The following is a 17,500-nucleotide window of genomic DNA, read 5'->3' on the forward strand; positions in this document are numbered from 1 at the left end:
CGGCTGCATTCTGCATCAGAATAATTAAAAAATTTAAAAATAAGCAGAGGGAGAAATTCAAATACAGATTGACCATTCTGCTCGGCCATGCAGCTGAAAAGGACTGGTTTAAAAAAAAAAAAATAATAAATAAAAAAAAAAAAAAAAGGGGGGGGCGAGAGAGGAGGGTCCGTCTGGAAGTTGAATTTCAGATTCCGGAGGATTAGTGTGATTTTCGTCCTGACCGTAGAACAGTGGACCAGCTCTACACCCTCAGCAGAATGCTCGAGGGTGCATGGGAGTTCGTCCAACCTGTCTTCATGTGCTTTATGGATCTGGGGAAGGCATTCGACCATATCCTTTGGGGGGTCGTGTGAGGGGTGTCCTGGGAGTATGGAGTACTGGAACCCTTGATAAGGGCTAGTCTGTCTCTGTACAACCAGTATCAGAGCTTGTTCCGCATTGCCAGCAGTAAGTTGGATTAGTTTACAGTGAAAGTTGGATGCCAAGGCTGCCCTTTGTCACCGATTCTGTTAATTTCCTTTATGGACAGAATTTCTAGGTGCAGCCGAGTTTTGGAGGGGGTCTGGTTTGGTGGCATCAGCATTTTTTGCTTTTTACAGATGATGTGGTTCTGAAGGTTTCATCAAACCATGATCTCCATCTCTCGCTGGAGCGGTTCGCAGCTGAGTGCGAAGCGGCTGGAATGAAAATCAGCACCTCCAAGTCTGAGGCCATGGTCCTCAGTCGGAAAAGGGTGGAGTGCCCTCTGGGTCGAGGAAGAGATCCTGCGGCACGTGGAGGAGTTCAAGAATCTCGGGGTCTTGTTCATGAGTGAGGGATGAAGGGAGCGGGAATCGATAGGCGGATCAGTGCAGCTTCTGCATTGATGCAGACTCTGCATCGGTCTGTCGTGGTGATGAAGGAGCTGAACCGAAAGGCAAAGCTTCCGATTTACTGGTCCATCTACGTTCCTACCCTCACTTGTAGTCACGAGCTGTGGGTCGTGGTGGGACCAAAAGAACAATATCAGGGATACAAGTGGCCAAAATGAGCTTCCTCTGTTGGGTGTCCGGGCTCTCACTTAAAGATAGGGCGAGAAGCTGTGTCATCATGGAGGGGCTCAGTCTCGAGCCGCTGCTCCTCCGCCTTGAGAGGAGCCAGATGAGGTGGCTTGGGCATCTAATTTGGATGCCCCTTGGACGCCTCCCTCAGGTTTTCCAGGCACGTCCCACTGGGAAGAGGCCCCGAGGGCAACCCAGGACATGCTGGAGAGAGTATCCCAGCTGACCTGGGAGCTTCTCTGGATCCCCCTGGAAGAGCTACTTAAGCTGCTGCCCCCGCGACCCGACTCCCGATAAGCAGAAGAAAATGGAAGGATGGAAACGTTCAATTCAACTTTTATCATCATAGATTTTTTTTATGTTAAAATTGCGAAAGATGTCTGTTTCTAACACTCTTCTCGTGGTGCTCTGTGTGTTTTAAGTAGTCTTCTCTTTAGACTTCAGCTTCAGACTCACAAAAGCCCCCCTCCTTCGGTCTTCTGTAGGCTTGTGCATTGTGCAGAATCAACAAAACATTCCCAAAATGTAGAGCAATAATTAAATTGCAAAATGCAAACAAAACAAAAACATTATTAATAAGTGAAGCTATAATGTGACTACAAAATCAAGAGCTCTGGCTGACTTTTGAGCAATTAGTGATTGCGTAGCTGTTCACCTCTGCTTGCTACGCAATTTAATAAACAGTTCAAAACAGGCAATCGCATATTGTAGCAATGGAATTTGAGGAATACATGCTTAAAGACCTCATTTCACGTTGCTTTTGATGAAGCAATACTGGATATTTCAGACCCTGGGTTTTGAAACATGAGTTTTTAAAACTGCTGTATTTCTTGAAACCAGCAACTGGTTTTTAAGAGTCCATTTAAAGAGATGACGCGCCGCAGGTAGTTGTCTTCAGGAAAGTGGTTCTGCTTCAGGATGTGGTCCGGTCAGTTAGAGAAGAATCTTCCATAGCAATGACTCCAGGGAAGTGGTCCACTCCAAATCTTGTCCCAGTTGGTTGTTGCAGAATCCATACAGCAACAGTCTAAGATTGGGTAATCCCCACCTCGCCCCCTCTCTGAACAGCAGAGGAGGTGGGAGTATAGTACGTCCAAATAGGACATACGGCAGTAAAACAGGCCTACATGTATTTTAACTAAATGTCAAAGTGTAAAAATAAGTCTTAAGTTGAGATTTAAACATTTCTACTGAGGCAGCAGATCTAATATACGGGGGTTGGGCCAGAGTGCTGGGGCACGAATAGAATATGTTCTAGAGCCTGCAGACTTCTTTCTGGCTCTCGGAGTGACCAAAAGACCATCGTGTTGTGAGCTTAGTTTTCGGCATTAAGTAACTAAGTCAGCAAGATAGGAGGGTGCTAAACCGCGTGGTTGTTACAATTGTTGTTCGACATGATGCTTTTTTTTCAGGGTCACCAGTGTGAAGATGATGTAGTTGACGACAGGAGTCAAAGACAAGTTGAGTCAACACTTTACTCTGAGTCAAGATTGCTCTCCACAAACATAAGAACAGCTGATCACTGCTTGATCGGTGTAAATGTTTTCACTACTTAACACAGCAACCAGAATAATTCCTCATTATCCAGAACCGAAAGTCTCTGCTTTCAACCAGGAACCAGAAATCATGTTCCTTTCAAGGCATAGTTCCTTGGTGAATGTGTCTAACTACTGCAGTCACTACAGCATAAAGTTCTAATCATGCTCTAAAAAGTCCCGCCCTTAGGTGTGTAAATATTGTAAGGGCTATGTGTGTTATTCACACAAATACGTGGTCTTGTATACACACACTCCCCTCCACCAGCCATGGAATTTTGTTCCCAGGACTGCCTGGCATTCCTCACTCCTGCACCATGGGATCTGAGTATTTTGTGGGTGCATGTGAGTGCACCTGTATGTTTGTGTGTAAATACACAGCCCTGCTAGTGAGAGATGGCATGTCAAACTTGTTGTAGTTGTTGTTGTGATAAAGATAAGTAATCAATTCCTCTTCAACCTATTTTTACATCCTCTGACCTTCTGTTGACATGCATGTGTCCTTCTCCTTTAATCATCAGTGCACTGTAGGGGTGGCTCGCCTCCTCACGATTGAATTGCGATTGAGGCCTACGATGCAATAACTAATGATCGATGCATAGTTTTTCTTTTTTTGTCTAAGTTTTTATTAGGCTTTACACGATCAGGATTTTTGGGACCGATCAGCGAGTTTAAAAAAAAAAAAAAACGATAACTGATCACCGATCCGATCACAAGATGGAGGAATGTCTATTTAAATGACCTGTTCATTTACTGTATATACTTGTGTACTTAATTGCTGAAAAAAATATATTTATAATACATAATGTATCTTTGTTCCTGTATTTATGCCAGTGAGGCATAGTGACAGACAGAACAAATGAATGGTCTTCTATTAGATGGCAGGAAGTAAATACAGTAATTAATGTATCCACTTTTTGTTTGTTGGTGTGCCGTGAGATTTTTCAATTGTAAAATGTTCCTTGGCTCCATAAAGGTTGGAAATCACTGCTCTAGTCAGATCGTGTATTCTAATCAGTCAGGTCAAACCAACATTACATGACAGAAATGATGGGTGGTAACTTACTGTAATTAAATTATTTTATTTTTAATTAAATTACTTCACCCAACTGAAACTTTAGAGCATGATTCGACAGAACGGCGGCATGTTTACTTCAAACCATTCGTGGTACCACTAGCTTGCTAGGCTACATAACGTTTTTTTGCCTGCTTGTGAGCCGTATCGTATTAAAAGTACGTAAACATACCTCAAGCAAGCCTTAAACGAATGTCCTCTCCTGTCCTGAGCACCGGTGACCACCAACACACGTTTTTCCCCATTTTGTCCTTATAATACAAAGTCGAGGCGACCACTCTTGTTGTCGTCGCCACGGTAACGAGTGTATCCGGTCGCATTTGAGTTGACAAGATAAAGCTCAATGATCGTAAAAAACGGGATGCAGTGGTATCGGAATACAAGATTTTATTGTAGTAGTCTGACAGCGCAATCGTGAAAGAGCAAATTTGTCTTGTAGTCTGATCCGGGCATTACGTGTTGCCTGTCTCCGACGTGTTATCTGTCCCACGCCGCCGACGTTTGTTTGTTTGTTTGTTTATTTATGTATTTATTTATTTATTAACTTCATTGGCCGTCAGATATTTACAGTACTATGTCAAAAGACGCGACAAGGCTAAAAATAAACTAGCTTTTGGATTCACATATACTGTGCACGTGGCGACGCGGCGTAAATGTCTTTTGCGGAGCCGATCAATCGGCGAATTATGACATTAACGCCGATCAGCATAAAATGCTAAATATCGTCCGATACCGATCGGCTCGATAAAATCAGTGTAGTCTAGTTTTTGTGACCTATAGTTCCACTATTAGACTAAATGCTGATATATTGTCTTTTATGCAAAAGTAGGGAGGTTGGGCTGTAGGCTGCGACGCTGGTTGACGTACAAGTTATTGTAATTGTAATTTGTTTTTTTCCCATTGGAAATGATGTAAAGTGAATTCATTCATCCCTTTGTCAAATTTACACACACTGTACTGTATATACACTACCACTGTACAAGCAGTGTGTAAAGACAAGCTCTCCACTGTAAAATCAAACTAAAATGAAACAAAACTACTTACCCTTTGACGATGCATAAGGCAGTAAGGTGTTTGCAGTACTTAGGGCCCTTTGACAAGTATTGCAGGAGTTAAAAAGCCTCGTGATACAGTAATTGTATTGCTCAAATTATACTGCGAAGCGCATACTTTACTCCATTCTGTGCTCAGCCATGTCTCGGCAGCTATATTACATATTTATAGTTTTTTTACGATTGCTTAAACACGATTTTGAAAACAGGGCTCATTTTGTCAAAAGTCTACACACAATTCACGCAACCAAACACACAAGTAGCAAAACACCTCAGGTCCTTTGCAAAATGAAACATTTGTAAAAACTAGGCTTTACACGATCAGGATTTTTGGGGCCGATCAGCAAGTTTAAAAAAACGATAACCGATCCGATCACAAGATGGAGGAATGTGTCTATTTAAATGACCTGTTCATTTGCTGTATATACTTGTGTACTTAATTGCTCAAAAAAATTATATTTGGAATAAATAATGTATCTTTGTTCCTCTATTTATGCCGTGAGGCATAGTAACAGACAGAACAAATGAATGGTCTTCTATTAGATGGGAGGAAGTAAATACAGTAATTAATGTATCCACTTTTTGTGACATTTTTGTTTGTTGGTGTGCCGTGAGATTTTTCAATTGTAAAATATGTTCCTTGGCTCCATAAAGGTTGGAAATCACTGATCTAGTCAGATCGTGTATTCTAATCAGTCAGGTCAAACCAACATTACAACATGACAGAAATAATGCTAACTTACTGTAATTAAATTACTTCACCCACACCAAAACTTTAGAGCATGTGTCGACAGAACGCCAGCATGTTTGCGTCCAACCGTTCGTGCTACCGCTAGCTTGCTAGGCTACATAACATTTTATTGCCTTCTTGTGAGCTGTATTGTATTAAAAGTACGTGAACCTTCCTCAAGCAAGCCTTAAACGAACGTCCTCTCCTCTCCTGATCACCGGTGACCACCAACACACGTTCTTCCCCATTTTGTCCTTATTATAGTCTGCTCGCTCCACTCTTGTTGTCGTTGCCACGGTAACGAGTGTATCCGGTCGCATTTGAGTTGACAAGATAAAGCCCAATGATTGTAAAAAAACGGGATGCGGAATACAAGATTTTATTGCAGTATTCTGACAGTGCAATCGTGAAAGATCAAATTTGTCTTTTAGTCTGATCCGGCTGGGCATTTCGTGTTGCCTGTCTCTGACGTGTTGTCTGTCCCACACCGATGAGGTTTTTTTTTTTTTTTTTTTTTTTTTATGAATAACTTCTTTGGCCGTCAGATATTTACAGTACTATGTCAAAAGACACACGACAAGGTTAAAAATAAACAAGCTTTTGGATTCAAATATACTGTGCACGTGGCGATGCGGAGTAATTGTCTTTTGCAGAGCCGATCGATCACGTCATTGATCGGCGAATTATGACATTAAAGCCGATGCTAAATATTGGCCGATAATATCTGCTGCCCTGAAGTAAAGTTTCAATAAGCAGCATACAGCTAACTATATTAATTAATTAAATGCGTTTGGGAGATAAATAACAGAACTGTTGCATTATAGTGCAATTCGAGATCATTACTTGTACATTAGCCCCTTTCTTTTAAAGTTTTATAAATTATTACTCTTTTGTCATCCACCTATTAATATATTTTGCGACATCCAGTACTTTACTTTTTGTAACATTTTTCCAATTTTAAGAAGGACAATCTTAACTTTTTTCACCTCAATGTTCTTAAACACACACAAAAAACAAAAGCATCCAGAAGTTCAACTTTTTGGGCATTTGCTTTCTCCACAGGGGAAGGTAACATGGCTACCTTGTTTACTGAGCTACCCTCCTAGACGTCCTTAGTGATATATACCTGGACAACCCTGAAATCTATACAGTTAGACGCACTTGTGGCTCCAAGTGTGTGAGGGATGACAACCTCTCATCTGAATGGCCATGTTGCTGGTGAGGGAGGAGGAAGAGGAGGAGATGACGAGCTGAGGTTAGGACAGCAGCACAGGGAAATGGCCGTCGACTGCCCAGAAGAACTAGGGAGCCGGACTCTGCCAGTCCGGCGATCTGCTCAGCTAGAGCGGATAAGACAACACCAGGTATGCAAGCGCATCCATATACTGAACAATATGGTTGCATGCTCAAAAGATTTTCCCTAGCAATAGAGAGTTTCTATCTTTACAATTTTTTTCATGACTAGGACTGACCATAACACGAATAAAAACTGAGGCTATAATTGGTAATTCCATACTTGCTGAGTACAGATGTTGTTTGTGTGTGTGTGTGTGTGTGCGTGCGTGCGTGCGTGTGTGTGCGTGCGTGCGTGCGCGCAGTCAGTTGGCAACCAGACATCACATAGTCTCGCATTCTTGACTTTTGTGTTTGCAAGGAGGACCTGCGTCGTCGTCGAGAGGAGGAGGGTCGGCAGCTGGATCTGAATGCCTCACTCAGGCTGAAGCAGCTCTCCCAGAATGCCCACGTTGGCATCGACAACCCCACATTCCTGGAGGACACATACACGTCACAGCAACAACCGCTCGGCAGTCAGCAAACTTTGCTTGGTATAAACACTAAAACTTCAGATAGTTTAATGTGGTAGAAGTGAAAGTTTTTGTTCACTTTTTGGAGCGTACATCAGTGAATCTTTTCGTGAAAACGGCGAGCTGCAGAAGAGGAAGCAAAGCTTGGAGTGAAAGGAATGTAAGGAAGAACATGTGGGAGGGAATTCCACAGGGAGGGAGAGACAGACATGAGAGACTCCTGGAAGCAACTTAATTAAATCTCTTAGGGACAGTGATGTTTATACATGCACTACTCCTCACTATGAAATGGGACATAAAAATATTTTTAATTAATTTGAAGCCAGTGCAAGCCGATATTCTCATGCCCTTGGGCGAGAAGATGAAATAACTCTCTTCCCTTGTTTTGTTGGTAAAGGCTAAGAATTGTAATGTTTTTCCTGCAGAGTTGGAGGAGGTGCTGCTGTCACTGAAGCAGATCCGCGGCTGTCTGTCCGACCAGCAGAGTCAGAATGACATAGAGCTGGTGCTTGCACTACTTAACAAGGTAAAGGATTGCGGACTAAAGGGGGAATACTTTGTTAATAGCAGTAAGCCAAGTTCCTAGATATGGTGACTTCGAAAATAACATTTATTTGTTGGAACAGTAATTGCCATAAAGTTTTTACTTTAGATGATGGCTGCTTTCAAGTGTCAAGTATTGTAGTTCTTCATTGGAATTGTTTCATGTCAAAAGCTAACAACTAACGGTAATCTTATGTTACTTTGTACTGTTTCATGGCGTTGGACCAACATCACAGTCTTTAAGCACAGAAGGCACATTTTAACAAAGTCTTTAATACAGAATTTGCGTTTTGAGTTTGGAGATTGTGAGATTGAAGTTAAAACATTACGTTGTTACCGGATGATCCTATTCAGTAAGTAAAAAAACATTTTTAAAAACTCCAGTTACTTTTGACTTGCAGCATCTCCACTCTCAACAATTAGTATTTAAATGCATGCAATTCTCTACATTTGGGTCCCCAGTCTACAAGCAGATGAAATCTGAGGTCAGTGAAAATGTTCTCTATATAGCTGTGTAGAAGGAGAGCCCAGTTTGTCATACTCCTCACATATTCTTGTTATTATTATTTTTATTATGACTCCAAAATATGGCATTACGGTTCAGTGAACAAGAGTCCTTTTCTTGGTTCATTCAAACTGGTCTTGGCAGAACCTTTATTGAAATGCAAACCCCACTTCCAAAGAAGTTTTGACGTGTAAAATACAATGACATGCAAATCTTTTTCAACCTATATTAAATTGAATACACTACAAAGACATGATACTTATTTAATTTAAAATTGATAAAATTTATGTGTATATATATTTATTTTATTTTATTTTTTTACAAATATTCACTCATTTTGAATTTGATGCCTGCAACACGTTCCAAAAAAGCTGCGACAAGGGCATATTTACCATTGTGTTACATCACCTTTCCTTTTTAACAACACTCAATAAGTGTTTGGAACTGATGACACTAATTGTTGAAGCTTTGTAAGTGGAATTATTTCCCATTCTTGCTTGATGTACACCTTCAGCTCACTTATAACTTGAGCAAACACCTTGCAGTAAAAACATTTTATTTTTATTTTATTGATGTTCATGTTGTGGTTACATTTTTTTTTGAAGTTCCTCACTATTTACTCTGCACTTCAGTAACTATTTCACTGTGTACTTTTACTCATATTCAAGTAATTTTTGGGAGGACTGCATTTTACTTTTACTTGAGTCACATTATCATCAAGTAACCGTAGTCTTACTTGAGTACAATATTGGGCTACTCTACCCACCTCTGGAGCGGACATCCTCTATTGCTACTCTTATGTTTAAGCAACATTTTTTGCTCATCAGATCAGTCAGTGTCATATTTGTTGCACTGGTCTTTTGTATTTTCATGTTGAGGTTGTGGTCCCAGCGGAGCCGCGAAGCACACATAAGATTGGCGACGAGCTGATCCGCTAGTACATCTTGTATTAATTAGGAAAGGCGCCAACAATTATCTAATTAGTTTACGGATGTTAATGTTAAATGTATTAAGTGACGGAGCGATGTTAGAGGTGATGTCAAAACACAGAAGGAACTAAGTTAAAATTCAGAAATGGCCAAAAAGAAACAAAAAATACTTATTTTCGTGGAGGATGCATTTGGGATTAGCCTTTGAAGTTGGTATTAGTGAAAAATGACATGACACTGACAATGATTTTAGGGAATAAAGAGGAGGATGCTATTCATGTGGCAGAGCTTGAAGCAGGCATCAGGTGCAGGTAGGTGGAGATTGGCCTGGGTCAAGTTGGAGGCCAAAACAAAAAAAGTAAAGAAATGAGGCTAATTTAATTTTAATCTTAAATATGTACATCAACATGTACTTGAGCCGTGCAAATAAATATTTGTCTGCTTGAAGTCTTCCAAATAGCTTAATTTATGTTCAAATCCCAAAAATTCTCTGCGGGGGTCCAGGGATCCCCCCCAGACACCCCTACAATGTTTTTTGGTCTGTCACCTTTTTCATGTCTGTTATGTACCACATTATTTTTCAATGTCGGAGACAAGTCTGGACTGCTGGCAGGCCACGCTAGTCCTCGCACTCTTTTACTGCAAAGCCATGCTGTTGTAACACGTGCAAAATGTGGCTTGACATCGTCTTGCCAAAATAAGCAGGGACATCCCTTAAAAAGACCTTGCTTGGATGGCAGTATACTGTATGTTGCGCCAAAACCTGTATGTACCGTTCAGCATTAATGGTGCCTTCACAGATGTGCACTTTACCTATGCTAGGGGCACTAACACACCCCCATACCATCACAGATGCTGGCTTTTGAACTTTGTACTAAAAACGTCTGGATGGTCCTTTTTTTCCTCTTTGGCCCTGAGGACATAACGTCCATTCATTCATTCATTCATTAATTTTCCATACTGCTTATCCTCACTTGGGTCGCGGGCGTGCTGGACCCTATCCCAGCTGACCCTGGGCGAGAGGAGGTACACCCTCTACTGGTCGCCAGCCAATCGCAGGGCACATATAAACAAACAAACAAACAATGTGCACTCACATTCGCAACTATGGGCAATTTAGAATCTTCAATTAATCTTCATTCCATGTTTTCGGGATGTGGGAGGAAACCGGAGTACCCGGAGAAAACCCACACAGACATGATTAGAACATGCAAACTCCACAAGGGAGGCCAGATTTGAACCCGTGTCCTCAGAACTGTGAGGCAGATGTGCAAACCATTTAATCACCGTGCCGCTGACATAATGTCCATGTGTTTCAAAAACAATTTTAAATGTGGACTCGTCAGACCACAGCACACATTTCCACTTTGCGTCAGTCCATCTTAGATGAGCTCGTGCGCAGAGAATCCGGCGGCGTTTCTGGGTGCTGTTGATATGACTTTTCCTTTGCATGGTAGAGTTTTATCTTGCATTTGTCGCTGTAGCGATGAACTGTGTTAACTGATAATGATTTTCTAAAGTGTTCCTGAGCCCACATGACAATATCTGTTATACAATGATGCGGCTTTTAATGCAGTGCCGCCTGAGGGTCATGGGCATTCAGTGTTGGTCTTCGGCCTTGCTGCTTATGCGTAGCGCTTTCTCCACTTTCTCTGAATCTTTTGCTTGTATTATGGACCGTATATGATGAAATCCATTAATTGTTTGCAATTGTACGTTGAGATACGTTCCTAAATTGCCTATTTGCTCACATAGTTGTTCACAAAATGGTGAATCTCGCCCCATCTTTGCTTGTGAACAACTGAGCCTTTCCGGGATGCTCCTTTTCTACCTAATTATGACTCTCACCTGTTTCCAATAGTGGAATGTTCCAAACTGGTGTTTTTTGTTGTTGTTTTTTAGCATTCCTCAACTTTCAGTCTTTTGTTGCCGGTGTCCCAGCGTTTTTGGAACAGGTTGCAGGCATCAAATTAAAAATCTGAGAATATTTGCACAAAAAAGTAACGTTCTCCATTAAATATCTTGTCTTTGTAGTGTATTCAATTGAATATAGGTTGAAAAGGATTTGCAAATCATTTTATTCTGTTTTTATTTCCGTTTTACCCAACGTCCTAAATTCATTGGAATTGAGGTTTGTATATGGTCAATACTGTTTATCTACTCTTGTGATTCGTCAAGTGGTAATTTAATATATGTCTACTGTAAAGAAAACTTGTTTGGGTCAACCTGAGTTGTAATACTGTTATTATAACTAGAAGTAAAACCTTAACCCTAAAAATATAGCCATAAAGTAAAACATTGTAGTACCATTTACAAAATGACAACCCAGTACTTCTGTATTTTCACCAGTAGTTTTCCTCCAGTGAAATACTGTACGCTGTAGTAGTTTAAAAAAAAAATGTCTGTTGTGTTATGGTTGGGTAGTAAACAATGCTCATGCTGATAGGCTAGTTTGCTCTGTGGTTTCAAAGTGAACAGCAAATTTGTGAGAAAGTTTTAGAATGACTGTCCAAAGAGCTGTAATTGAAGCTAATCTTCTTTTTCCTCTTTTCTGTTATGCTGTATTTCATTCAGTAGACCTTAGTACTGCCTGGAATTTTGTGATAAAACATACTACATGAAGGCGTGCAGCTAAATACAAACTTGCCTGTATACTGTAAAAACATGGATATAGCGGGAGCGCACTGTATTCTGAAATTAATTTTTTTTATTTAGTAAAAACCTGCTCCTGTTTTTAACATATTTCTGTCACTAAGTGTTTGACCCTTTGTTTCTAGTCTGATTTCCAGTCTGCACTTAAGATCCATAATGCCGTGGCGAACAGAATGCACCGACCCTCTCCCCCATACCCACAAACACACCAGGCACTGGAGCTGGCACTTGAGGTAATATCAGACTCAGGATCATCATTATTGTCCAAGTATGATGAAAACACACGAGGAATTTGTCTCTGTAGTTGGAGGCTCTCTAGTACTACAGCAGACAAGTCACTATTACAAAATACACAATTAGGACCTAAGCACATAGAGTGCCGTGAAGTACTGAAAGTATTTCCCTACTTTGTTTAAGATCATCTAACAAATCTAAATATCAGACAAATATAACCCAAGTGAACTTAAAATGCCGTTTTTAAAGGGTGAGTTCATTTATTAGGGGAAACTATTAACTAAGTTAGTTAAATAACTATTCAAAAGTTACCTGGCTCTGTGTGGAAAAAGTAATTACCCCCCTTGTTAAATCATGAGTTAATTGTGGCTAATCACAATTTTTGATTAATTTTTACTCCTCACACCCAAGCCTGATTACCTCCAGACCTGTTCAATCAGAAATAACTTAAACAGAATCGGTCCCGACAAGATCAAGTCGGACAAAAGATCTAAAAAAGGTGTAACATAATGACAGGATCCAAATAAATTCCAGAACAGTCGAGACATTAAGTAATTGACATCTATCAGTCTGGAAAGGGTTGAAAAAGCCATTTCTAAAGCTTTAGGATTCCAGCGAACCATACGGAGAGCCATTATCTTCACATGGAGAAAACATGGAACAGTGGTGAACCCTCCCAGCAGTAGCCGACCTACAAAGGTTACCCTAAGTGAACAGCAATGAATTTTCTAGGAAGCCACAAAGGAACTTAGGACAATTTCTAAAGAACTGGAGGCCTCCCTTGCCTCAGTTAAGGTCAGTGTTCATGACACAACAATAAGGAAGAGACTGGGCAGAAATAGCATCCGTCGCAGAGTTCCAAGGCGAAAACCACTGCTGACCAAAAAGAACATAAAGGCTCTTCTTACCTTTGCAAAAAAAAAAAAATCAGAATGATTCCCAAGACTTTTGAGAGAATATTATATGGACTGACGAGATGAAAGTTGGGCTTTTTGGAATGTGTGGGTCTTGTTACGTCTACCATAAATGTAGCACAGCATTTTAGAATAAAGAACATCATACCTGGACCTGGACAACTTGCTGTGATTGATGGAAGCTTGAATTCTGCCCTTTAGCATAAATCCTGAAGGAGAATGTTCAGCCATCAGTTTGTGATCTTAAGCTGAAGCGCACTTGGGTTCTGCAGCAGGATAAGGATCCAAAACACACCTTCTGATAAGGATCCAAAACACAACTTCTGAAAGGTTTAAAAAAAAAAAAACTAAATGAAGATTTTGGAGTGGCCTCGTCAAAGTCCAGACTTGAATCCGATTGAAATGCAGTGGCATGACCTGCAAAAGGCCATTCCTGCTTGAAAACCCTCCATTTTTGCTGAATTGAAACAATTCTGCAAGGAAGAGTGGGCCAAAATATCTCCACAAAGAAGTGGGAGATATTCCCAGTTATAGAAAACGCTTAATCTCAGTTGCTGAGGATGGCCCAACCAGTGATAAGGTTAAGGGGGCCACTTCTTTTTCACATAGGGCCACGTAACTGTGAATAGTTTTTTTTCCTTAATAAATGAAATCACCATTTAAAAACAGCATTTTAAGTTCACTTGGGTTATATTTGTCTGATATTTACATTTGTTTGATGATCTTAAACATTGAAGCGGGGAAACTATGCTAAAATCTAATAATTTGAGAAGGGGGACAATACTTTTACAACACACTGTCAGTACAAAAAGTCATTCATGTAAAGTGTTGAGTGGTGGGGTAATAATGATACAATGACAATTGGGCAAGTAATGATGAGTCCTCAAGTTGTTTAAAGTGGCCAGTAGTGTGGTAATACTGAGCAACAACAGTTATGCAAGTAATTAATACAGCGTGACTAAACTACAACAATGAATACGATAATATATTGTCATGCCAAAGTGACGAGGCTACAGTAATAATGTCACTACAGAGATGTGCAAAATTGGCAGCGTCACTATGAAATATTAAGAAGTTAATGGAAGGTTGGAAGAAGCTTTTGGAATGTCTGCTGGTTTTAGTGTGCCTTGTTCGATCGCGCCGACCAGAGGGAAGGAGCTGGAAAAGGGGGTGTTCAGGGTGTTGTGAGTCCAAGAGAATTTTGCCTGCCCTTGTCTTAGTTCTTGCAGCGTGCAAATCCTCAAGAGTGGGTAGGGAGGATCCTCTCACCAGTCCCAACTCTCATTTCCAGTTAGATTTTGTCATTCTTGGCAGGACCAAACCAGACTGTGATGGATGAACACAGAACTGATTCTCTGACTGCTGTACAGAACTGCCTCAACAGGATAACTCTCAGGATAAACGATACCTGCTCTCTCTACCATGTAATGTCAGAGAAACTCCCCTTCGGAAAAAGCCTTGCAGGTTTTTGCTAATCTGAATGCCAGGAAATAACTTGCCTTCATACTTGACTCTTGAATGGCAGTTTGTCAGACAAAGTTGTTTTTCCTGAGCTTCCAAACGAGCGACCAATCTCTGAGCTGTAGCCATCCGTTCTTGCATTGACTGGTTGTTAGTGTAATTAGAAATCAGATCAATGTATCAATGCACCTAATGCGCCACCTGATGAGGACACATGGTGTTACAGGAAAAGCTCAAATGAAGGAAGACATAATTTGATTTGGCCGGTTTTGTACCAATCCTCAGTGGGCCGGATTAAAAAGACCAACAGGCCGGATGTGGCCCACGGGCCGTATTTTGCTAATCCCTGTTCGAGAGGGCACCTCTTTGCATCATATGATTATAGTTACGGTAAAATAATTACACACCAAGAAACCAAGTTTGATTTTTCCTACATAAAAACAATATAAATCCAGTAACACTTTGTTCTTTGGTCATGAATGCAAGACTTCCATTAAATTCATCCATGCATCCATTTTCTACACCGCTTAGCCTCACTAGGGTCGCGGGTATGCTGGAGCCTATCCCGGCTAACTGTGGGCAGGAGGCGGGGTACACCCTGAACTGGTTGCCAGCCAATCGCAGGACACATACAAACAAACAACCATTCGCACTCACATTCACACCTACGGGCAATTCTAGAGTCTCCAATTCATGCATGTTTTTGGGATGTGGGAGGAAACCGCAGTGCCCGGAGAAAACCCACGCAGGCACGGGGAGAACATGCAAACTCCACACAGGCGGGGCCTGCCTAATAACGTAAACACGAACAGTTAGTATGTGTTTGTGTGGCTGACAAAGTGTAAGCAATAATTCAAGCAGCTGATTCTACCATTGTCATGCTCACACCATATCACTGTAATATTTTATCTGATATCGGATGTTGTTGTTGATTCAGGTCAGAAATCTCAGCCAAGCAAGTCCGAACAAAGAAGGACTGGAACTCTGCAGTCTCCTATCAGACATTCACATCCAGGTGATATACCTTGACATACGTTCTAAAACTCGTAACAGTAAGTTAACAATATAATAATTCAGTAATTGTTGTGAGTTTAATCCTTTTGTGTGTCCTGTGTCTTTATGCTGCAGTCTTTGCTTCTGGCACATGACAGCATAGCAGAGAAAGAAATGGAACCGGAACAATTAACCAACCAAACAGAGACACTGACACAATGGGGGGGAGAGACTGTAAAAATTGTTCACATAGAGAAAGCCCGAGACATACCACTGGTAAGACAAGTGATATACAAACAGATACAATGGAAATAATGTCAGCAATTTCTGATATTTCTGTATTTTATTTTATAGTTGTGTGTTGTTGTGTTTTCAGTATGCAATGCTGGTGGGTCATGTTGCGAGATTTCTAATTCTGATTTCGATACTGTGTTCCAGACCTCCATTTATCAGTAGCATCACTCACAGCAGAACCAAAAACAAAGCACAAATATTTATTACTTATCTTTCTGGAGTTAAAATAAAGTATTGTATAAGTAGAATCAAGGTGAAGCTCTTTGACCGTGTTGCCCTATAGAATTACAGGAAGTGATCGGTGAATGTATAATGTAACAACTAGAGTCAGCACAACGATTAATTTGATGCTTTCGTTCAGTATATCATTAGGCTAAATGCAAATTCATGTTTTTATTTATTTTCATTTGTTATTAATACACTGTATCGAAAGGGTCTATTGCAGAAACTAAGTTTGGCCCCTGGCCAAATGACATGACAAGTCACTCGCGGGCCAAAATTACATTTTCATCAGGCAAACCCTGCTTTTCCTACTAAACATTTTTTATTCTCATTTATACTATTATATCGTGTACAAAAACGTAATTTAATTAACTTAATTTAGAATAAATGACTTTGCTACAGGCTGTTATTACACTGTTACTTCTGCGGCTACTCACGCTTTTGTGAAACTGATAGCCTGGCGATAATGAGGCAGCTGTCTTTAATCACTGACACACACCGTCTTTACACCGTCTTTTAAGATGTGACAGTTAAATAATTGCCATTTGAAATAATAAATACTTCTCTGAGCCTAATTAATATATTTAATTTGTGACCAAAACCTGGACTCTTTGGTAGAAAAATGCCCATATATTTCTTATTAGTTGAGATGAAAATGTAATGCACGTCTGGAGATATAAATGTAAAATTATTCACGGCCTCACAAGTCCTCTGAATCAGAAATTAATTATTACGTCATTGGACATGTCATCTTAGAACGGGGTCAGGTTAAAAGTATATTATTATTAATAATAAATATTTGTAATATAAGATAAGATAACCGATATTAGTCCCACAATGGGGACATTTCCATCATTTCAGTAGCAATAGTGGATATAGGAAATATTAATATATCATATAAATAGCACGCAAGAGAAGACATCCATACAAGTACAGTCACAAAACAGAAATCTCACAAGGGAGCCTCTATTTTCCATGTATAAACTATCCAATTCAATCCATCAGCAATCTTGTTTTATTGCAAAAGAGTGCTTAATTTTAATTGACTTTTTAAGAACTGAGTAATCTGATTTAATTTTTTTTCATATATATTTAAAAAAAAAAGGTTGAAAACAGAAATGGTAAAGGCGAATTAATAATCGAATTAATCAATAGACATTTTTGACAATGGCACGTCAAAATCTTTGATTCAGGCTGCAACTGCATCCAACATTACAAGGTCGATGCAATAAAAACATTAAAATAAAAAATATTGAAGCCATAATTTATTAACAATTACAATTATGGAGTAATGATTATGTTGTGCAATTGAAAAGTATGCAGAATATTTTTTATCCTATTACATAATATACTGCAGTAACTGTTCCGCGGTAATGTTCTTGACAAAATTTTGAAAACATGGAAATTCAGAAACATTTGGACAAATTCTTCTCGAAGTGAATTTCCATAGGTTGGCAGCTCTCTTAATATTACAGTTGACTGACTGCATATCAATACACCAACATTGCACATG

The 17,500-nt window shown here is 40.0% G+C and overlaps 1 protein-coding gene across 2 annotated transcripts in view; it reads left to right on the forward strand.

Moving 5' to 3' along the window:
• Positions 1 to 17,500, forward strand: part of pals1a (protein associated with LIN7 1, MAGUK p55 family member a) — a 39,645-nt gene that overhangs the window by 10,966 nt on the left and 11,179 nt on the right. The window contains exons 2-8 of one of the 2 annotated variants that reach the window (XM_061795000.1): positions 2,456 to 2,503; positions 6,498 to 6,799; positions 7,090 to 7,261; positions 7,666 to 7,766; positions 11,995 to 12,102; positions 15,416 to 15,493; positions 15,607 to 15,747. In XM_061795000.1, coding sequence (XP_061650984.1) covers positions 6,620 to 6,799; positions 7,090 to 7,261; positions 7,666 to 7,766; positions 11,995 to 12,102; positions 15,416 to 15,493; positions 15,607 to 15,747 — 780 coding nt within the window. In that variant the 5' untranslated portion in view covers positions 2,456 to 2,503; positions 6,498 to 6,619. The remainder of the gene's footprint in view (positions 1 to 2,455; positions 2,504 to 6,497; positions 6,800 to 7,089; positions 7,262 to 7,665; positions 7,767 to 11,994; positions 12,103 to 15,415; positions 15,494 to 15,606; positions 15,748 to 17,500) is intronic. The other variant, XM_061794999.1, reaches the window with a different exon arrangement.

This window comes from Phyllopteryx taeniolatus, chromosome 13, assembly GCF_024500385.1.
Source record: "Phyllopteryx taeniolatus isolate TA_2022b chromosome 13, UOR_Ptae_1.2, whole genome shotgun sequence".
Lineage (NCBI taxonomy): Eukaryota > Metazoa > Chordata > Actinopteri > Syngnathiformes > Syngnathidae > Phyllopteryx > Phyllopteryx taeniolatus.